General features: G+C 40.1%; 2 protein-coding genes across 9 annotated transcripts in view; one reads left to right on the forward strand and one right to left on the reverse strand.

The window, feature by feature from the left end:
* The window catches only part of twf (twinfilin actin binding protein), a 55,721-nt gene extending 33,983 nt beyond the window's left edge, over nt 1-21,738 (forward strand). The window contains exons 7-9 of the mRNA XM_071687576.1: nt 15,372-15,518; nt 16,071-16,192; nt 18,692-21,738. Coding sequence (XP_071543677.1) covers nt 15,372-15,518; nt 16,071-16,192; nt 18,692-18,862 — 440 coding nt within the window. The 3' untranslated portion in view covers nt 18,863-21,738. The remainder of the gene's footprint in view (nt 1-15,371; nt 15,519-16,070; nt 16,193-18,691) is intronic.
* The window catches only part of LOC139762555 (uncharacterized), a 712,972-nt gene that overhangs the window by 272,881 nt on the left and 416,915 nt on the right, over nt 1-23,176 (reverse strand). The window lies entirely within an intron of this gene.

Consider the following 23,176-nt stretch of genomic DNA (forward strand, 5'->3'; position numbering starts at 1 on the left):
TCATGAGAGGCAAGTGTTTTGGGAGCAGCTGAATGAGTGTGTTAGTGGTTTTGCTGCACAAGACCGGGTTATAGTGATGGGTGATTTGAATGCAAAGGTGAGTAATGTGGCAGTTGAGGGAATAATTGGTATACATGGGGTGTTCAGTGTTGTGAATGGAAATGGTGAAGAGCTTGTAGAATTATGTGCTGAAAAAGGACTGGTGATTGGGAATACCTGGTTTAAAAAGCGAGATATACATAAGTATACGTATGTAAGTAGGAGAGATGGCTAGAGTGCGTTATTGTATTACGTGTTAATTGACAGGCGCGCGAAAGAGAGACTTTTGGATGTTAATGTGCTGAGAGGTGCAACTGCAGGGATGTGTGATCATTATCTTGTGGAGGCGAAGGTGAAAATTTGTATGGGTTTTCAGAAAAGAAGAGAGAATGTTGGGGTGAAGAGGATGGTGAGAGTAAGTGAGCTTGGGAAGGAGACTTGTGTGAGGAAGTACCAGGAGAGACTGAGTACAGAATGGAAAAAGGTGAGAACAAAGGAGGTAAGGGGAGTAGGGGAGGAATGTGATGTATTTAGGGAAGCAGTGATGGCTTGTGCAAAAGATGCTTGTGACATGAGAAGCTTGGGAGGTGGATTGATTAGAAAGGGTAATGAGTGGTGCGATGAAGAAGTAAGATTATTAGTGAAAGAGAAGAGAGAGGCATTTGGACAATTTTTGCAGGGAAAAAATGCAAATGAGTGGGAGATGTATAAAAGAAAGAGGCAGGAGGTCAAGAGAAAGGTGCAAGAGGTGAAAAAGAGGGCAAATGAGAGTTGGGGTGAGAGAGTATCATTAAATTTTAGGGAGAATAAAAAGATGTTTTGGAAGGAGGTAAATAAAGTGCGTAAGACAAGGGAGCAAATGGGAACTTCAGTGAAGGGGGCTAATCGGGAAATGATAACAAGTAGTGGTGATGTGAGAAGGAGATGGAGTGAGTATTTTGAAGGTTTGTTGAATGTGTTTGATGATAGAGTGGCAGATATACGGTGTCTTGGTCGAGATGGTGTGCAAAGTGAGAGCGTTAGGGAATATGATTTGGTAAACAGAGAAGAGGTAGTAAAAGGTTTGTGGAAGATGAAAGCCGGCAAGGCAGTAGGTTTAGATGGTATTGCAGTGGTATTTATTAAAAAAGGGGATGACTGTATTGTTGACTGGTTGGTAAGGTTATTTAATGTATGTATGACTCATGGTGAGGTGCCTGAGGATTGGTGGAATGCGTGCATAGTGCCATCGTACAAATGCAAAGGGGATAAGAGTGAGTGCTCAAATTACAGAGGTATAAGTTTGTTGAGTATTCCTGGTAAATTATATGGGAGGGTATTGATTGAGAGGGTGAAGGCATGTACAGAGCATCAGATTGGGGAAGAGCAGTGTGGTTTCAGAAGTGGTAGAGGATGTGTGGATCAGGTGTTTGCTTTAAAGAATGTATGTGAGAAATACTTAGAAAAGCAAATCGATTTGTATGTAGCATTTATGGATCTGGAGAAGGCATATGATAGAGTTGATAGAGATGCTCTGTGGAAGGTATTAAGAATATATGGTGTGGGAGGCAAGTTGTTAGAAGCAGTGAAAAGTTTTTATTGAGGATGTAAGGCATGTGTACGGTAGGAAGAGAGGAAAGTGATTGGTTCTCAGTGAATGTAGGTTTGCGGCAGGGGTGTGTGATGTCTCCATGGTTGTTTAATTTGTTTATGGATGGGGTTGTTAGGGAGGTGAATGCAAGAGTTTTGGAAAGTGGGGCAAGTATGAAGTCTGTTGTGCATGAGAGAGCTTGGGAAGTGAGTCAGTTGTTGTTTGCTGATGATACAGCGCTGGTGGCTGATTCATGTGAGAAACTGCAGAAGCTGGTGACTGAGTTTGGTAAAGTGTGTGAAAGAAGAAAGTTAAGAGTAAATGTGAATAAGAGCAAGGTTATTAGGTACAGTAGGGTTGAGGGTCAAGTCAATTGGGAGGTAAGTTTGAATGGAGAAAAGCTGGAGGAAGTAAAGTGTTTTAGATATCTGGGAGTGGATCTGGCAGCGGATGGAACCATGGAAGCGGAAGTGAATCGTAGGGTGGGGGAGGGGGCGAAAATCCTGGGAGCCTTGAAGAATGTGTGGAAGTTGAGAACATTATCTCGGAAAGCAAAAATGGGTTTGTTTGAAGGAATAGTGGTTCCAACAATGTTGTATGGTTGCGAGGCGTGGGCTATGGATAGAGTTGTGCGCAGGAGGATGGATGTGCTGGAAATGAGATGTTTGAGGACAATGTGTGGTGTGAGGTGGTTTGATCGAGTAAGTAACGTAAGGGTAATAGAGATGTGTGGAAATGAAAAGAGCGTGGTTGAGAGAGCAGAAAATGGTGTTTTGAAATGGTTTGGGCACATGGAGAGAATGAGTGAGGAAAGATTGACCAAGAGGATATATGTGTTGGAGGTGGAGGGAACGAGGAGAAGTGGGAGACCAAATTGGAGGTGGAAAGATGGAGTGAAAAAGATTTTGTGTGATCGGGGCCTGAACATGCAGGAGGGTGAAAGGTGGGCAAGGAATAGAGTGAATTGGATCGATGTGGTATACCGGGGTTGACGTGCTGTCAGTGGATTGAATCAGGGCATGTGAAGCGTCTGGGGTAAACCATGGAAAGCTGTGTAGGTATGTATATTTGCGTGTGTGGACGTATGTATATACATGTGTATGGGGGTGGGTTGGGCCATTTCTTTCGTCTATTTCCTTGTGCTACCTCGCAAACGCGGGAGACAGCAAGAAAGCAAAAAAAAAAATATATATATATATATATATATATATATATATATTTATTTTTTTTTTTTTTTTCATACTATTCGCTATTTCCCGCGATAGCGAGGTAGCGTTAAGAACAGAGGACTGGGCCTTTGAGGGAATATCCTCACCTGGACCTCTTCTCTGTTCCTTCTTTTGGGGAAAAAAAAAAAAAAAAAAAAAAAAAAACGAGAGGGGAGGATTTCCAGCCCCCCGCTCCCTTCCCTTTTAGTCGCCTTCTACGACACGCAGGGAATACGTGGGAAGTATTCTTTCTCCCCTATCCCCAGGGATAATATATATATATATATATATTTTTGCTTTGTCGCTGTCTCCCGTGTTTGCGAGGTAGCGCAAGGAAACAGACGAAAGAAATGGCCCAACCCACCCACATACACATGTATATACATACGTCCACACACGCAAATATACACACCTACACAGCCTTCCATGGTTTACCCCAGACGCTTCACATGCCCTGATTCAATCCACTGACAGCACGTCAACCCTGGTATACCACATCGCTCCAATTCACTCTAATCCTTGCCCTCCTTTCACCCTCCTGCATGTTCAGGCCCCGATCACACAAAATCTTTTTCACACATCTTTCCACCTCCAATTTGGTCTCCCTCTTCTCCTCGTTCCCTCCACCTCCGACACATATATCCTCTTGGTCAATCTTTCCTCACTCATTCTCTCCATGTGCCCAAACCATTTCAAAACACCCTCTTCTGCTCTCTCAACCATGCTCTTTTTATTTCCACACATTTCTCTTACCCTTACGTTACTTACTCGATCAAACCACCTCACACCACACATTGTCCTCAAACATCTCATTTCCAGCACATCCATCCTCCTGCGCACAACTCTATCCATAGCCCACGCCTCGCAACCATACAACATTGTTGGAACCACTATTCCTTCAAACATACCCATTTTTGCTTTCCGAGATAATGTTCTCGACTTCCACACATTCTTCAAGGCTCCCAGAATTTTCGCCCCCTCCCCCACCCTAAGATCCACTTCCGCTTCCATGGTTCCATCCGCTGCCAGATCCACTCCCAGATATCTAAAACACTTCACTTCCTCCAGTTTTTCTCCATTCAAACTCACCTCCCAATTGACTTGACCCTCAACCCTACTGTACCTAATAACCTTGCTCTTATTCACATTTACTCTTAACTTTCTTCTTTCACACACTTTACCAAACTCAGTCACCAGCTTCTGCAGTTTCTCACATGAATCAGCCACCAGCGCTGTATCAGCAGCGAACAACAACTGACTCACTTCCCAAGCTCTCTCATCGCCAACAGACTTCATACTTGCCCCTCTTTCCAAAACTCTTGCATTCACCTCCCTAAGAACCCCATCCATAAACAAATTAAACAACCATGGAGACATCACACACCCCTGCCGCAAACCTACATTCACTGAGAACCAATCACTTTCCTCTCTTCCTACATGTACACATGCCTTACATCCTCGATAAAAACTTTTCACAGCTTCTAACAACTTGCCTCCCACACCATATATTCTTAATACCTTCCACAGAGCATCTCTATCAACTCTATCATATGCCTTCTCCAGATCCATAAATGCTACATACAAATCCATTTGCTATTCTAAGTATTTCTCACATACATTCTTCAAAGCAAACACCTGATCCACACATCCTCTACCACTTCTGAAACCACCCTGCTCTTCCCCAATCTGATGCTCTGTACATGCCTTCACCCTCTCAATCAATATCCTCCCATATAATTTACCAGGAATACTCAACAAACTTATACCTCTGTAATTTGAGCACTCACTCTTATCCCCTTTGCCTTTGTACAATGGCACTATGCACGCATTCCGCCAATCCTCAGGCACCTCACCATGAGTCATACATACATTAAATAACCTTACCAACCAGTCAACAATACAGTCACCCCCTTTTTTAATAAATTCCACTGCAATACCATCCAAACCTGCTGCCTTGCCGGCTTTCATCTTCCGCAAAGCTTTTACTACCTCTTCTCTGTTTACCAAATCATTTTCCCTAACCCTCTCACTTTGCACACCACCTCGACCAAAACACCTTATATCTGCCACTCTATCATCAAACACATTCAACAGACCTTCAAAATACTCACTCCATCTCCTTCTCACATCACCACTACTTGTTATCACCTCCCCATTTGCGCCCTTCACTGAAGTTCCCATTTGCTCCCTTGTCTTACGCACTTTATTTACCTCCTTACAGAACATCTTTTTATTCTCCCTAAAATTTAATGATACTCTCTCACCCCAACTCTCATTTGCCCTTTTTTTCACCTCTTGCACCTTTCTCTTGACCTCCTGTCTCTTTCTTTTATACATCTCCCACTCAATTTCATTTTTTCCCTGCAAAAATCGTCCAAATGCCTCTCTCTTCTCTTTCACTAATACTCTTACTTCTTCATCCCACCACTCACTACCCTTTCTAATCAACCCACCTCCCACTCTTCTCATGCCACAAGCATCTTTTGTGCAATCCATCACTGATTCCCTAAATACATCCCATTCCTCCCCCACTCCCCTTACTTCCATTGTTCTCACCTTTTTCCATTCTGTACTCAGTCTCTCCTGGTACTTCCTCACACAAGTCTCCTTCCCAAGCTCACTTACTCTCACCACCCTACTTACATTTTCCAATTTCACTATATATATTTTTTTTTTTTTTTTTTTTTCAAACTATTCGCCATTTCCCGCATTAGCGAGGTAGCGTTAAGAACAGAGAACTGGGCCATTGAGGGAATATCCTCACCTGGCCCCCCTCTCTGTTCCTTCTTTTGGAAAATTAAAAAAAAAATTGAGAGGGGAGGATTTCCAGCCCCCCGCTCCCTTCCCCTTTAGTCGCCTTCTACGACACGCAGGGAATACGTGGGAAGTATTCTTTCTCCCCTATCCCCAGGGATATATATATATATATATATATATATATATATATATATATATATATATATATATATATATATATATAATGTCGCTGTCTCCCGCATTTGTGAGGTAGCGCAAGAAAACAGATGAAAGAAATGGCCCAACCCACCCCCATACACATGTATATACATACATGTCCCCAGACGCAAATATACATACCCATACATCTCACTGTACACATACACACACAGAAATATACATATATACACATGCACACAATTCACACTGTCTGCCTTTATTCATTCCCATCGCCACCTCGCCACACATGGAATAACATCCCCCTCCATCCTCATGTGTGCAAGGTAGCGCTAGGAAAAGACATCAAGGCCCCCATTCGTTCACACTCAGTCTCTAGCTGTCATGCAATAATTCCCTAAACCACAGCTCCCTTTCACATCCAGGCCCCACAGAACTTTCCATGGTTTACCCCAGACGCTTCACATGCCCTGATTCAATCCATTGACAGAACGTCGACCCTGATATACCACATCGATCCAATTCACTCTATTCCTTGCCCGCCTTTCACACTCCTGCATGTTCAGGCCCCAATCACTGAAAATCTTTTTCACTCCATCTTTCCACCTCCAATTTGGTCTCCCACTTCTCCTCGTTCCCTCCACCTCCGACACATATATCCTGTTTGTCAATCTTTCCTCACTTATTCTCTCCATGTGCCCAAACCATTTCAAAACACCATTTTCTGCTCTCTCAACCACGCTCTTCTTATTTCCACACATCTCTCTTACCCTTACATTACTTACTCGATCAAACCACCTCACACCACATATTGTCCTCAAACATCTCATTTCCAACACATCCACCCTCCTGCGCACTATATCCATAGCCCACACCTCACGACCATACAACATTGTTGGAACCACTATTCCTTCAAACATATCCATTTTTGCTGTCGGAGATAATGTTCTCGACTTCCACACATTCTTCAAGGTTCCCAGGATTTTTGCCCCCTCCCCCACCCTATGATTCACTTCTGCTTCCATGGTTCCATCCGCTGCCAGATCCACTCCCAGATATCTAAAACACTTTACTTCCTCCAGTTTTTCTCCATTCAAACTTACCTCCCAATTGACTTGACCCTCAACCCTACTGTACCTAATAACCTTGCTTTTATTCACATTTACTCTTAACTTTCTTTCACACACTTTATTTTGCTTTGTCGCTGTCTCCCACATTTGCGAGGTAGCGCAAGGAAACAGATGAAAGAAATGGCCCAACCCACCCCCATACACATGTATATACATACACGTCCACACACACAAATATACATACCTATACGACTCAATGTACATATATATATACACACACAGACATATACATATATACACTTGTACATAATTCATATATATATATCCCTGGGGATAGGGGAGAAAGAATGCTTCCCACGTATTCCCTGCGTGTCGTAGAAGGCGACTAAAAGGGGAGGGAGCGGGTGGCTGGAAATCCTCCCCTCTCGTTTTTTTCAATTTTCCAAAAGAAGGAACAGAGATGGGGGCCAGGTGAGGGTATTCCCTCAAAGGCGCAGTCCTCTGTTCTTAATGCTACCTCGCTATCACGGGAAATGGCGAATAGTACGAAAGAAAAGAAAGATATATATATAGGTAGTATGTTTGAGGAAAGGAACCTGGATGTTTTGGCTCTGAGTGAAACGAAGCTCAAGGGTAAAGAGGAAGAGTGGTTTGGGAATGTCTTGGGAGCACAGTCAGGGGTTAGTGAGAGGACAAGAGCAAGGGAAGGAGTAGCACTACTCCTGAAACAGGAGTTGTGGGAGTATGTGATAGAATGTAAGAAAGTAAATTCTCGATTAATATGGGTAAAACTGAAAGTTGATGGAGAGAGATGGGTGATTATTGGTGCATATGCACCTGGGCATGAGAAGAAAGATCATGAGAGGCAAGTGTTTTGGGAGCAGCTGAATGAGTGTGTTAGTGGTTTTGATGCACAAGACCGGGTTATAGCGATGGGTGATTTGAATGCAAAGGTGAGTAATGTGGCAGTTGAGGGAATAATTGGTATACATGGGGTGTTCAGTGTTGTAAATGGAAATGGTGAAGAGCTTGTAGATTTATGTGCTGAAAAAGGACTGGTGATTGGGAATACCTGGTTTAAAATGCAAGATATACATAAGTATACGTATGTAAGTAGGAGAGATGGCCAGAGAGCGTTATTGGATTACGTGTTAATTGACAGGCGCGTGAAAGAGAGACTTTTGGATGTTAATGTGCTGAGAGGTGCAACTGGAGGGATGTCTGATCATTATCTTGTGGAGGCTAAGGTGAAGATTTGTATGGGTTTTCAGAAAAGAAGAGTGAATGTTGGGGTGAAGAGGATGGTGAGAGTAAGTGAGCTTGGGAAGGAGACTTGTGTGAGGAAGTACCAGGAGAGACTGAGTACTGAATGGAAAAAGGTGAGAACAATGGAAGCAAGGGGAGTGGGGGAGGAATGGGATGTATTTAGGTAATCAGTGATGGATTGCACAAAAGATGCTTGTGGCATGAGAAGCGTGGGAGGTGGGTTGATTAGAAAGGGTAGTGAGTGGTGGGATGAATAAGTAAGAGTATTAGTGAAAGAGAAGAGAGAGGCATTTGGACGATTTTTGCAGGGAAAAAATGCAATTGAGTGGGAGATGTATAAAAGAAAGAGACAGGAGGTCAAGAGAAAGGTGCAAGAGGTGAAAAAGATGGCAAATGAGAGTTGGGGTGAGAGAGTATCATTAAATTTTGGGGAGAATAAAAAGATGTTTTGGAAGGAGGCAAATAAAGTGCGTTTGACAATGGAGCAAATGGGAACTTCAGTGAAGGGCGCTAATGGGGAGGTGATAACAAGTAGTGGTGGTGTGAGAAGGAGATGGAGTGAGTATTTTGAAGGTTTGTTGAATGTGTTTGATGATAGACTGGCAGATATAGGGTGTTTTGGTCGAGGTGGTGTGCAAAGTGAGAGGGTTAGGGAAAAATGATTTGGCAAACAGAGAAGAGGTAGTAAAAGCTTTGTGGAAGATGAAAGCCGGCAAGGCAGCAGGATTGGATGGTATTGCAGTGGAATCTATTAAAAAAGGGGGTGACTGTATTGTTGACTGGTTGGTAAGGTGATTTAATGTATGTATGACTCATGGTGAGGTGCCTGAGGATTGGCAGAATGCGTGCATAGTGCCATTGTACAAAGGCAAAGGGGATAAGAGTGAGTGCTCAAATTACAGAGGTATAAGTTTGTTGAGTATTCCTGGGAAATTATATGGGAGGGTATTGATTGAGAGGGTGAAGACATGTACAGAGCATCAGATTGGGGAAGAGCAGTGTGGTTTCAGAAGTGGTAGAGGATGTGTGGATCAGGTGTTTGCTTTGAAGAATGTATGTGAGAAATACTTAGAAAAGCAAATGGATTTGTATGTAGCATTTATGGATCTGGAGAAGGCATATGATAGAGATGCTCTGTGGAAGGTAAGAATATATGGTGTGGGAGGCAAGTTGTTAGAAGCAGTGAAAAGTTTTTATCGAGGATGTAAGGCATGTGTATGTGTAGGAAGAGAGGAAAGTGATTGGTTCTCAGCGAATGTAGGTTTGCGGCAGGGGTGTTTGATGTCTCCATGGTTGTTTAATTTGTTTATGGATGGGGTTGTTAGGGAGGTGAATGCAAGAGTTTTGGAAAGAGGGGCAAGTATGAAGTCTGTTGTGGATGAAGAGCTTGGGAAGTGAGTCAGTTGTTGTTCGCTGCTGATACAGCGCTGGTGGCTGATTCATGTGAGAAACTGCAGAAGCTGGTGACTGAGTTTGGTAAAGTGTGTGAAAGAAGAAAGTTAAGAGTAAATGTGAATAAGAGCAAGGTTATTAGGTACAGTAGGGTTGAGGTTCAAGTCAATTGGGAGGTAAGTTTGAATGGAGAAAAACTGGAGGAAGTAAAGTGTTTTAGATATCTGGGAGTGGATTTGGCAGTAGATGGAACCATGGAAGCGGAAGTGAATCATAGGGTGTGGGAGGGGGCGAAAATCCTGGGAGCCTTGAAGAATGTTTGGAAGTTGAGAACATTATCTCAGAAAGCAAAAATGGGTATGTTTGAAGGAATAGTGGTTCCAACAATGTTGTATGGTTGCGAGGCGTGGGCTATGGATAGAGTTGTGCGCATGAGGGTGGATGTGCTGGAAATGAGATGTTTGAGGACAATGTGTGGTGTGAGGTGGTTTGATCGAGTAAGTAATGTAAGGGTAAGAGAGATGTGTGGAAATGAAAAGAGCGTGGTTTAGAGAGCAGAAGAGGGTGATTTGAAATGGTTTAAGCACATGGAGAGAATGAGTGAGGGAAGATTGACCAAGAGGATATATGTGTCGAAGGTGGAGGGAACGAGGAGAAGTGGGAGACCAAATTGGAGGTGGAAAGATGGAGTGAAAAAGATTTTGAGTGATCGGGGCCTGAACATGCAAGAGGGTGAAAGGCGGGCAAGGAATAGAGTGAATTGGATCGATATGGTATACCGGGGTCGATATGCTGTCAATGGATTGAATCAGGGCATTTGAAGCGTCTGGGGTAAACTATGGAAAGTTGTGTGGGGCCTGGATGTGGAAAGGGAGCTGTGGTTTCAGGCATTATTGCATGACAGCTAGAGACTGAGTGTGAACGAATGGGGCCTTTGTTGTCTTTTCCTAGCGCTACTTCGCACACATGAGGGGGGAGGGGGATGTTATTCCATGTGTGGCGAGGTGGCGATGGGAATAAATAAAGGCAGACAGTGTGAATTGTGTACATGGGTATATATGTATGTGTCTGTGTGTGTATATATATGTGTACATTAAGATGTATAGGTATGTATATTTGCGTGTGTGGACGTGTATGTATATACATGTGTATGGGGTGGGTTGGGCCATTTCTTTCGTCTGTTTCCTTGCGATACCTCGCAAATGCAGGAGACAGCAACAAAGCAAAATAAAATATAAATAAATAATATATATATATATTGGGAGGTAAGTTTGAATGGAGAGAAACTGGAGGAAGTAAAGTGTTTTAGATATCTGAGAGTGGATCTGGCAGCGAATGGAACCATGGAAGCGGAAGTGAATCATAGTGTGGGGGAGGGGGCAAAAATCCTGGGAGCCTTGAAGAATGTGTGGAAGTCGAGAACATTATCTCAGAAAGCAAAAATGGGTATGTTTGAAGGAATAGTGGTTCCAACAATGTTGTATGATTGCGAGGCGTGGGCTATGGATAGAGTTGTGCGCAGGAGGGTGGATGTGCTGGAAATGAGATGTTTGAGGACAATGTGTGGTGTGAGGTGGTTTGATCGAGTAAGTAATGTAAGGGTAAGAGAGATGTGTGGAAATAAAAAGAGCGTGGTTGAGAGAGCAGAAAAGGGTGTTTTGAAATGGTTTGGGCACATGGAGAGAATGAGTGAGGAAAGATTGACCAAGAGGACATATGTGTCGGAGGTGGAGGGAACGAGGGGAAGTGGGAAACCAAATTGTAAGTGGAAAGATGGAGTGAAAAAGATTTTGAGTGATCGGGGCCTGAACATGCAAGAGGGTGAAAGGCGGGCAAGGAATAGAGTGAATTGGATCGATATGGTATACTGGGGTCGATGTGCTGTCAATGGACTGAATCAGGGCATGTGAAGCATCTGGGGTAAACCATGGAAAGTTGTGTGGGGCCTGGATGTGGAAAGGGAGCTGTGGTTTCAGGCATTATTGCATGACAGCTAGAGACTGAGTGTGAATGAATGAGGCCGTTGTTGTCTTTTCCTAGCGCTACCTTGCACACATGAGGGAGGAGGGTGATGTTATTCCATGTGTGGCGAGGTGGCGATGGGAATGAATAAAGGCAGACAGTGTGAATTGTGTGCATGTGTATATATGTATGTGTCTGTGTGTGTATATATATGTGTACATTGAGATGTATGGGTATGTATATTTGCGTGTGTGGACATGTATGTATATACATGTGTATGGGGGTGGGTTGGGCCATTTCTTTCGGCTGTTTCCTTGCGCTACCTTGGAAATGCGGGAGACAGCGACAAAGGAAGAAAGTTAAGAGTGAATGTGAATAAGAGCAAGGTAATTAGGTACAGTAGGGTTGAGGGTCAAGTCAATTGGGAGGTAAGTTTGAATGGAGAAAAACTGGAGGAAGTAAAGTGTTTTAGATATCTGGGAGTGGATCTGGCAGCGGATGGAACCATGGAAGCGGAAGTGGATCATAGGGTGGGGGAGGGGGCTAAAATCCTGGGAGCCTTGAAGAATGTGTGGAAGTCGAGAACATTATCTCGGAAAGCAAAAATGGGTATGTTTGAAGGAATAGTGGCTCCAACAATGTTGTATGGTTGCGAGGCATGGGCTATGGATAGAGTTGTGCGCAGGAGGATGGATATGCTGGAAATGAGATGTTTGAGGACAATGTGTGGTGTGAGGTGGTTTGATTGAGTAAGTAACGTAAGGGTAAGAGAGATGTGTGGAAATAAAAAGAGCGTGGTTGAGAGAGCAGAAGAGGGTGTTTTGAAATGGTTTGGGCACATGGAGAGAATGAGTGAGGAAAGATTGACCAAGAGGATATATGTGTCGGAGGTGGAGGGAACGAGAAGTGGGAGACCAAATTGGAGGTGGAAAGATGGAGTGAAAGAGATTTTGTGTGATTGGGGCCTGAACATGCAGGAGGGTGAAAGGCAGGCAAGGAATAGAGTGAATTGGATCGATGTGGTATACCGGGGTTGACGTGCTGTCAGTGGATTGAATCAGGGCATGTGAAGCATCTGGGGTAAACCATGGAAAGCTGCGTAGGTATGTATATTTGCGTGTGTGGACGTATGTATATACATGTGTATGGGGGTGGGTTGGGCCATTTCTTTCGTCTGTTTCCTTGCGCTACCTCGCCAATGCGGAAGACAGCGGCAAAAAAAAAAAAAAAAAAAAAAAAAAAAAAGATGAATGGAGTGGTAGGTGAGATGGCGAATGAAGGTGAAATTGCAGTTGAGTGGATCTGTAGAGGAGTATGGAAGCTTGGAGATGTGCCCTTCTACCTAATTATGGGAAATGGGCAGTAATTGTTCCACTGTAAAAGTGAAGGGAGTAAGAGTGGTTCCAGGAATTGCAGGGGAATATCTTCATAGTATAGTTGGCAAAGTGTTTTAAAGATGATGATTGTAATACTGTAAAAGAATTAATGAATCCATTGTTAGTCATGGACAAGATTTAGGAAGGAGAGAGGATATGAAGGCCTGATTTTTGTAATTAAATGGATAAGGGAGAAAGCTAGAGGAGAAGAAGTATGGAGCATATGGATGTAGAAAAAGTATATGACAAAGTTATTTGGAAAGCTCTTTGGGAAGTTATCAATCCATATGGGGTGGAAGAATGCTGAATGGTTTTAAGAGTTTTAGTAATTGAATTATTAGTGGTAAGGGTGACTTGCTGGTTTTAAATTATTGTTTATGTATTGTCATCATGATGGTTAATAGAGGTTTCACAACCCAACAAAGAGCCTATATTCACACTGAGCAACAGTATAGTTAGAACTGTGACAATCTTTGTCCTTGTACGGTCCCTTCTTTCCTCCTTGAGACCATTCTCAAAATGAATTGAACTAGATGCTTTAGAACCACCTGTGTTCATTTTTTTTTCATCCTTTCTCTTTGAAAGAAGATTTAATGAGAACAAATTCAACATTGCATCTCTCTTAACCTTAAAAGTAGTTTTCGTGGGTTATCCCTTTTCTTTGTATTCATCTTAGCATTAACAGCTTAATGCAACTAAACCAGTTATTGCCTGAGGCAGAAATGCCCTTTTGAGGCAGTCTTTTCAAGGCATTCAAGCTGGATCTTCAATTTCTTCACAAAAATTTCCTGTCTCAGTTGGGTAGACTTTGATTTAGAACTTCCAAGTCTTTAGAAGGTTTGACAAGTGGTTGTATCCAATATTAGTACAGTGGTGATCTAGGATGGTATTGGAATTCTCAGCTACCCCTACCAAGAAAAATTGTAAAACAACCCTGATTCAACTTAAAGGATTATGCTCTGGAGCCTGTGATAGGACTGGGTTTGATCCCACTCCTTCATTTTATAGACACAACATTGAAAACAACAGAAAAAGAATGGGATCGGATTTTTCCTAGCAGGATACTTAAATCATAAGTCCAGTTGACAATCAGACTTAACCTATAAGAGCCTCATTGATGCTTTCTGATTCAACCTGGAATGAGGAAGCTTTTGGTTTTTGTTTTGGTACCCAAGACCAGGTAGTTAAAGGTGATGCCCCTCAGCATGTGTTTAGTTTCACAAATTAAAGCAAATAGGACAGCGCCAGACAAGACCTTTTGAAATATGAACACTTTTCAAGAATTAGGTATATCATTACTGTTACAAGTCCTGCTTCTTTTCCAGTCATAGTGTTGCATGGCTTGGGATAGATTGGTGTTCTCAGGCAAAAAGCTCTGGACTATGTATTTTCTGCATTGGCTGTATGGATGTGTTGATATCAACAAGCACAACTTTTATGGAAGTTCAATTTTACAGTCTTGTGGATTGACACATTGAGGCTATGGGGCAATATGTTTACCTTTTAGGAATGCTTCCATAGAAGCTTCTTGAAGGTTTGCTTTGGTGAATTGACAGAGATTCAGCCAAATTTATGCCATGGTATGGTTGGTTTTGTTGAAACATTGAATTAGTGGTTAGACTTTTGATCTTAGAAGGGTATTAAACAAGAGAAACCATTGGTTCCATAGTTTTCATCCTCCAGAATATCCTTTCAAGGCCTTGAAATTTTGTTTCATGGTTATTATTGTTGCTGTTTGTTGCCACATGAACTGAGTTTCATGCATTCCCTTCCTTTACTTTTTTCCCAAGGAGTATGCAAGGTCTCCAATGGCACCTCATCCAGATAAAATACACCATTAGCATAACTGGGGTGTGGCAGTTGCACTGACGCTTTTTACTTAGTTGGAATTCTTTATTGTGTTAATGTGTGCATGTAAGCTTTACATTAGGTAGAGGTAGTTGGTAGGAGCATAGATGGGAGCATTAAACAGAAGTAATAGCTTGGAACCTTGATATGCAGTAGTTGGTAGGAACTTTAGGTAGGAGCCTCTAAAAACATTATGCTAAAGTTGCCTGTTCCCTGTTGAGGGTGAGGCACTGAAGGCTGAAAAGTGGGTCTGGAGAGAACCAGTTATGGCAACTTTTGCCTTGGCCATCCTCTATGAGGAGTTCTCAAAGGAAACAGGTGTCAGAGATAGAGATAGATAGATGAGAATAGAACAACCTCTTTATAGAAAAGTGCATTCATTTATTTAGAATTTGCTTATGGAAAGTTGCTTAAGGAATGTATCCAGCAGCATAAGCAAGGGGACCATTATAGTGAATCATTGTTTGTAATGTTTGAGAGATGGGTGGTGTCCAAACAGATACATATTGATGCATGAGAGTTTTTCAGTAACAGTATTCATGTTGTAATTGAAGGATTATGATGGTGCCACAGTTGGGAGTTTTAGAGGTCCAGTAAAGCAGTACCTTGAACTGCAGCTTTTTTATTTTTTTTATGAAACTTGTGAATTTCCTGACTTGTAATTAGTGTATTAAAATATTCATGTTATAAAAGCTTGGCATCATAACACTTGTTTTTTCTTGTACAGACACATCAGCTGAAGAGATTCAGCTAGGCAGCACAGCAGCAACCCTAACTGTAACCAACTTACCCAGTCACATTCCTGAATCTGCTGCACGCTATCATTTATATCGTTATGATCATAACTATGAAGGAGATTTCTTCTACAGTGTCTGTAAGTATTACATATATCCATCTTATGTTGTGCTTGCACCATTCTTCATTGCTTGTTGAACCATTTAGTCTGAAATGAAAGGCGTACTTTTACATTTGTACAAATCAAAGTCCAACTATACTTAGATGAAATAGGACACTTATTGTTTCTGTAATATGTCGTGTTTTGAAAAACTCATTTGGAATAATAGTTATATTGATGTTTTCCTCAAGTATAACTTGCTTTTTATTGTTACTGATGAGTAAGGCCATTGTTTATGATAATGGGGCTTTCTTTGCACAGTCATAGGGATTAATACTCTTGACTATGGAATTACCTTTATTCTTTCAAAGGAGGCAGCAGTTTGAATCCAGATGGTAGGCATGGATTGCATTGATGCTAGCCATTTAATGAGGTTTAAAGCTTTCATTTGAAAACCAGAATAGATATGAACTTCTTTGTATCCAGGGGCTTTCGACTGTTGGGTTAATAATTCACCTTTTTGTTGTAAATTTATACCGAGAAAATTTACAAAATTAACTTGTCCCTAATTCTTATTTACATTATTTGCAGTATTCATATACTCCATGCCTGGATATGCTTGCCCCATCAAGGAACGAATGCTGTACTCCAGTAGTAAAAACCCTGTTACAGATCTCCTGGAAAATGTCCTCAATTTGGTTATTACTAAAAAGGTAAAGAAAAGATTTTAATGTCACCACAGTATTTTAGATAGAAAGGGATTAAGTTTTCAGTTAACAGTCATGTCACCTTTAAGTAGTTCATTATTCTTTACATAATTGATTTGTGATACTGTATGTACTTGATCAGATTCATTTGTGATAAATACATATTTTCATACAAAATTAATGATTATCTTAGGGCAAGGGGCCATTTATTACTGAAATCAACCAAATTTCTGTTTATTGTTTCAAATTGAAGGTGTAATAGAAAATCATAGAAATTGAGATTTCATACTCTATTTACAAAATATTTAAGCTCTGTATTCTGTAAGGTGAGATTTTCATTTTATAAGCATGTCAAATGAATGAAAAAGTGAGAACTCTTTTGTATACCCAGTTCCCTCTCTCACCTTAGCGAGGTAGCATCAGTGGTGAAGGAACAATGGCCTCATTTACACACATGCAGTCCTTAGCTGTCATATGTGATGCACCAAAACATGAGTACACCATCTATAGCCAACTCCTACAGTCCACTCAGCAACTGACAGTTTCCAAGCCCTTATGCAAACCAGCCTTTCTCACCAGTCTTTGAAGCTCTTTATCTTTTGTTTATATTGATTTTCAGCTATTTCTTTTCATACATTCTCCCAATGTCTGACACTGGCTTTAGGAATTTCTCTCAGGAGTATATGCCGCCAGAAGTGTGATATTTGCAAACAGCTGCTGACATGCCTTCCAAGCCCCTTCACTCAAACCATTCTGTCTCACACCCCATCCTCATTACTTTTCTTTAGTTTACATTGACTCAACCTCTTCCTTTCATATGCTCTCCTAAACTATGATTGTGGCTTATGGAATGTCTCTGAAGTTGTGCCTTTAGAACATTGTTATCAGCAAACAGCAGCTGACTTATCTTTCAAGCTGCCCATCAACAGCATACTTGCAATAAGAGTTATGGATTTACTTCCCTCAGCACCTTGTTATTGAACAGATTGAACTCAGACCTACCTTCTAGGAATAACTCACCTTCCTCCCTTCATACTTGCATATTGCCATGCTCTCCCAGTAAGAACTTATTGCATTTAGTAGCTTTCTCCTTACACCATAAATCTAGCACCTTTCACAAGGTTATCCCAATCATTTGCTTTTTTCATATACATTAATGTTATATACAAATCTCCATCTTCAAGTATTTTTCACACAAATTCTTCAAAGGAAACATCACAGGTACACATTCTCTACCATTGTTTCTTTCAGTTCTGATTCTCTGTGCATGCTGCCACTCTTATCAGTCACCTTACCAGTTATGATTAGCAAACATACCTCTAGTTTGATCACTCATTATTGTTCCTTTTATGGTAATACAAAGGCACTATACATGCGTTTTGCCAGTTCTCTTGCACCTCACCTTGAGCCTTACTCAGTTGCAGTTCCACACACTCATTCGCATACAAGTTAGCAGGTGTGCTCAGCAGACTTTTAATTATCTCTGTAATTCAAGCTTTTTTCCCCTCTTACCTTTATACTGGGCATTCTGCCATTCCTGAGACACCTGTCCTTATCCATATATACACTAAAAATCCTGTATAACCAGTCAGCAACTCTGTTACCCCCTTTTTTGATAAATGTAACTGCATTCTTATTCACCCCAGCTGCTTTACCACACTTTATCTAATGCAAGGCTTTCAGCTATTCTCTTTTCTGTTTACCATATACGCTGACTGTCTTGCTCTGCATTCCTCCATGTCCCAAACACCCAAATCTGCCTCCCAATCATCCCTGAAGGCTGGTGTGAAACTGGAACCTGAATAAAAGTAGTATTTTTATAGGCCTCTAACAAATATTAATTTTTTGTTAACAAATGCCTAGAAACAATTTTGTTTTATTTTACTTTTAGGTCTGCTCTGAAAATATATATTTCTCTTCATATTCTGCTTCAGTAGAAAATTATGGTGAAACTGGAACCTGAATTAAAGTAGTATTTTTATAGGCCTCTAACAAATATTAATTTTTTGTTTTCAACAAATGCCTAGAAACAATTTTGTTTTATTTTACTTTTAGGTCTGCTCTGAAAATATAAATTTCTCTTCATATTCTGCTTCAGTAGAAAATTATAATGCATTCAAGCTTCCTTCTTTATCACTTGTTCGGTATATTGTGCATATTTAATGTTAGTGTGTGTGTGCGAGTGTGTGATTCAACACAAGTTTCTCCAGTTACAATGCATGGGTTACTGAGGTATATTATGTTTCCTCCATAAGTGATGATAGTATGCTAGTGTCATTTGTAGGTAAATGTTGGAATCAAACCAGTTAGAATTTCAAATGATGGGAGGAGTCAATAAAGCATCATCGGGCATTCAGAGCAGCCTGCTGCATAACATCTTATAATCTGTGGAACTGTTTAAGAGCTATAGATATGTATAGGTAACATAATTAAAGTTATTTATTTGATACATGTATGCATTATGTTATGGCACTGTATCTTAAGAATTTTTTCTTTTTTCTCTAGCTTGAAATTAGTGAAGGTACTGAACTAACAGAGGAATATCTCTTAGATGAGATTCATCCAAAACGCAATCTTCACCGGCCAAAGTTTGCAAAACCAAAGGGTCCAGCAAATAGAGGAGCAAAGAGACTAACTAGAGCACCAAAGGACAGTCTAGGCAATGGTGAACCTTAAAATCTTGCCGCTACAGCTAAGTTCCTTCACAAGGATCCAGTTGTATTTATGTTGATTTTGTTTTCAGTGAATAGTGAGACACATGGCATCAAAATGCCATACTTGCCTGTTATTCCTTTCATATAGTATGATGTGCCATCCATTGTTGATTTACTAAGAAGGGTTTATCCCTGAATTTAAACTACTCAGGTCTGCAGGACACTCAAGAAATGGTGAAATCTGCTTGTAGTAGATTTAACATGGGTATTCTGTTTGAGATAGTTAACAGAGGGTCAAATGTTACCAGACTCAACCTGCAAGTAGTTGCACTGTGAGTGAGAAGTCACCTTCAGCAGGGCTGTATTATTGTCAATGGATGTAAGGGAGTTCAGTCTCTTAGAGGACCTTCTCGCTCCAAAGACGTCTGTCATTTCCTTGCTCCTGCATGAAATGCAGCCTCAAAGCTGCTAGAGCCCTATAAAAGGGTTCTTGGGGTTGTATATTAATAGATCGTCATTATGCAAGTCTTACATGTATTTGTTATGCCTATTCTGTGTGGTTAATCTAAGATGGATATTGAAAACTTTGAAGCTGTTAGATTTTTATACTTTTTCAAGTACTTTTGCATTGATTGCCAGCATGCTAATGATGTAGATTTCTCTACAGTTATAGCTGTAATGATGGATACGTCTGGTTTAATTTATCAAAATATTGTTAATGAAGGGATAAAGTGTGTTGGACTGTATCAGAGTTTTGTGTATGATTTGGAATAGATTGCCTTGGTTTATCAGTTGTATTCAGTTTGTACTGATATCATTAACCATTACATGAAAAATAAGTTCATATCGTTAATTTTTTAACATGAACTAAGAATTTTGGTAATTGGAAAATAACCAGTATTATTTATCCCCCAGTATTTTTACCATACATAAGTAAATGAAACAAAATTTATCTGAATGCACTGTACAGATCTCTCTCTCATATATTTTTTTACTCAAAAACAGAGTTATACTGGGTTTTCATCATCTGCATTCAGTTACAATTTATGTATTTTTGGACCAAATGATCTTTAGAGATATTCAGAGATTCAAGGAATAAGTTTTCCTTTGATGTTGAAAGTCATTTTTGGAAAAATATAAAAGTTCCATCATCAAGGTCGCCCATGCAGTTGCGAGTACGTTTACTTTACAAAAAATCAAGTATTATAGCGTTTGTTTGGTTGTGTGTCTGTTCCTGGAACATCTTTTTCTTTCATTTTCTGCAGTCTGAAGCTTATTGTGGTGTGTTTGTAAGAGTGCTATATTTACTCCCCAAGAACATAACTTTAATTCTGAGAGCAAAATTTTGAAGTTAAGTTTGTATGTTCATAATTGGTCAGCCTGTAGTCCAATTGTTAATGGCTCTTTGTCTAGAGTCGTCACTGCACCAGTTTAAAGAACAGTTAATGTAACTGACTTTGTTTACTATTATTTTGTAAAATATAAAAAGTTTTCTATATGATTAACTGATTTGGTCTTCACCCAGATATTTACACTGAAGCAGAGGTAAGTTATTATGAGTACATAGCCAGTTATCATTTATTTTTGACATTAAGTGTTTAGACTGGTACATTTTGCTCATTTTTAAGTTGATGGGCCCAGGGTTTATTTGGGGGCAGTGGTTTGATTCTATACAGAAATAATCATATATATGTCAGCATCATACAGAGTTTGATTTAAAGGATAATTATTATTGTTTTTATATGATAATATTTTTGTTATACAAGTGTTGAGGAATAAAGTTTTACTGTATAGTGCTGAAACCCCAACCAAAGATCAATTTCAGTCTTAATCTAAGTTTGAGAGTAAATTTAGTTTTATGATATATATTTCCATTATTGTGATTTAGATTTTAAAATTAACATAGAAGTGGTGTCATATCTGATTTCTCATATAAGTGACTGTATTATATGGGTAAAGTGATTTTATTATTTTCAGAGTTGTAAATATTTATTGTTTGCCAAGATACCAGGTGCACTGTGATTGTTTCTTTAGTCATGTACTTTCTAACAAATAATATAGACATGATTCCTGTTCAGGCTTTTATTTAATTTGTTTTATTGTGTAATCAAACACATGTAAAGAGCCTGTTTTATAGTTTCTTTTTTGTTGTTGGATATATTGAGGTAGGATCAGTGGTGACTTCAGATAATCCCTGACATTCATTTTTTTTTTGTTGTTGTTACACAGAAAAGTGTGCAGTATTAGTGTAGTATATTATATGAGAATGGAAAATTTTTGTGTTTTAAAACCTGCTCAAAGTTCTGTTGTACATCTATTGTTATTACTAGCAGGTAAGAAAGAATAGATTCTGCACCAGCAAGAGCTGAGTGGTGGAGGATATAGTTATAAGTCAACATGTACCACTGCCAAGCTGATCAGGTTTTGAGAACAATTATTAAATGAGTACTACACCTGTGCAAATGATATTGTGATTTGTATTTTTCAACTTGGGTAGCAAAGACTACTCTCGGGAATTAGGTATCCCTGCTCTTTGTCTGTCTGCAGGACAGGGATTAGGGACTCCAGTTCTGCAAAATTTATTTGCACAACAGGTGCATTCTATATGCACCTGATCCACCCCATGGAAAATGGGAATGGAGTTGATAATGGCTGATTGATAGAATAGTATTTTCCAATTTCTAGTGAAATCTTACTGTGTAAGATGCAAGTTGGAATTCATCTTGTAATATGTTTTTCTTTTCATTGGAGAAAAGTAATGCATTTTTTATTCTAAATGAATAATGATTAGCTGAGGAAATCTTTGATACAAGTATGGAAGTGCTGTGTTTGCTGTGTATCTGAAGTAGTATGAGACTACTGTTGACCATTTTATAAACTTATGAGTTACTACTTTCTTGTGTATGGTTTTATTTCTATTTTCCTTGATAGAATTGATTCAGTAGGTTCAATCCCTTCACATTCCAATTGATTTGGATGAGAGTCCATGAATATGTGCAGTGTAAAAACTTAAACAAATGCTTTTGATTTAACATGATGCTCTGAATATACCCAATTAATTTGGATGAGAGTCCATGAATATGTGCAGATTTAAAACTAAACAAATGCTTTTGATTTAACATGATGCTCTGAATATACCCAGACTTTATAGCTCAAGTAGATTCATTTAATCTTCTCGTTGAATGATATTATAATGATGTTTTTGATGTTTGTATGATTAGGGTTTCCCAGCCAATGGGACTCAGTTATGATGGTGATAAAGTTTGCTTGCTTGCTTTGACTATTTGACTCACAGATTCGAAAGTAGACATGGTATAGGATAAGTGAACATTTACTTACACATGACATTGGTTAGGACAAACTGAGGCTTGTTTCCACTTGTACTTTGATATGAAGGGATGGTCATAGTTTGCAAGGGAGTCTTGCAAGATGATTGTTCACACTTTTTCCCCAAATTTGTGGCTGCAATGGCACTGACTACTAAATGCCCTAATCTTTGCCTTCTCGTGTAGATTAAACTTGCATACTTACTTTCTTCCCCAGGAGTCTCTTCTATTTTTATGAGGTTCTCCTAGTGCTTGGGAAGCTGACCATGTCTACTGATTCAAACTACATTAAGTGCTGTGGTGTAGGGTGTATGTCTGTGTGCAGAGAATGCTTGGCAGTTGAGTAATAAGTGCTCTGCACCTTCAGAGTAATTGCATGATGGACATGAAGAGTCTTGGAATATTTTGAAATGGTGTTTGCAGTTGCCATCTGCCAGTGACTTGTTAAAGTTGAGGTAATGAAGGCTAAAGAGTGGCACTCACTAGACTTCACCTCTAATGGGGAGTCTTTTACCTTAGCCATATCCCTGAGAAAGTTCTTGGAGGGAACGGGTGTGAGGTGTGTAGATAAATAGTGATGGACGATATCCTGAGTGTAAGTGGGATATTGTGACTTTTTTATGTGTAAGAAGTGTGTTTTATGTTGGATGTACATATATCTGGTGGGATGAATTTCCATTGTACCAATTGTGTAATGTAGTGCTGCATGTATGATGTTGTTACTGTTGCGTTAGGGTGTTATGATGCAATTGTGAGATTTTATCTGCATATGGAAAGAAAACATATATTAATATTTGATTTTTTCTCTTGTTCTCCTTTTCCAGCATTAGCGAGATAGCACAGCGAGATAGCACCAGGAATAGATGATGAAAGGTTTCATTTGTGTGCATCCATTCTCTAGCTGTTTTGTGTAATGCACTGAAAGCACAGCCCCTATCCACAGCCAGGCTCCACAGACTTTTCTTTGGTTTCACCCCATCTGCTTGATATGTCCTGGCTTAGTCCATTGA

The sequence above is a fragment of the Panulirus ornatus genome, chromosome 43, assembly GCF_036320965.1.
Source record: "Panulirus ornatus isolate Po-2019 chromosome 43, ASM3632096v1, whole genome shotgun sequence".
NCBI classification, from domain to species: Eukaryota; Metazoa; Arthropoda; class Malacostraca; order Decapoda; family Palinuridae; genus Panulirus; species Panulirus ornatus.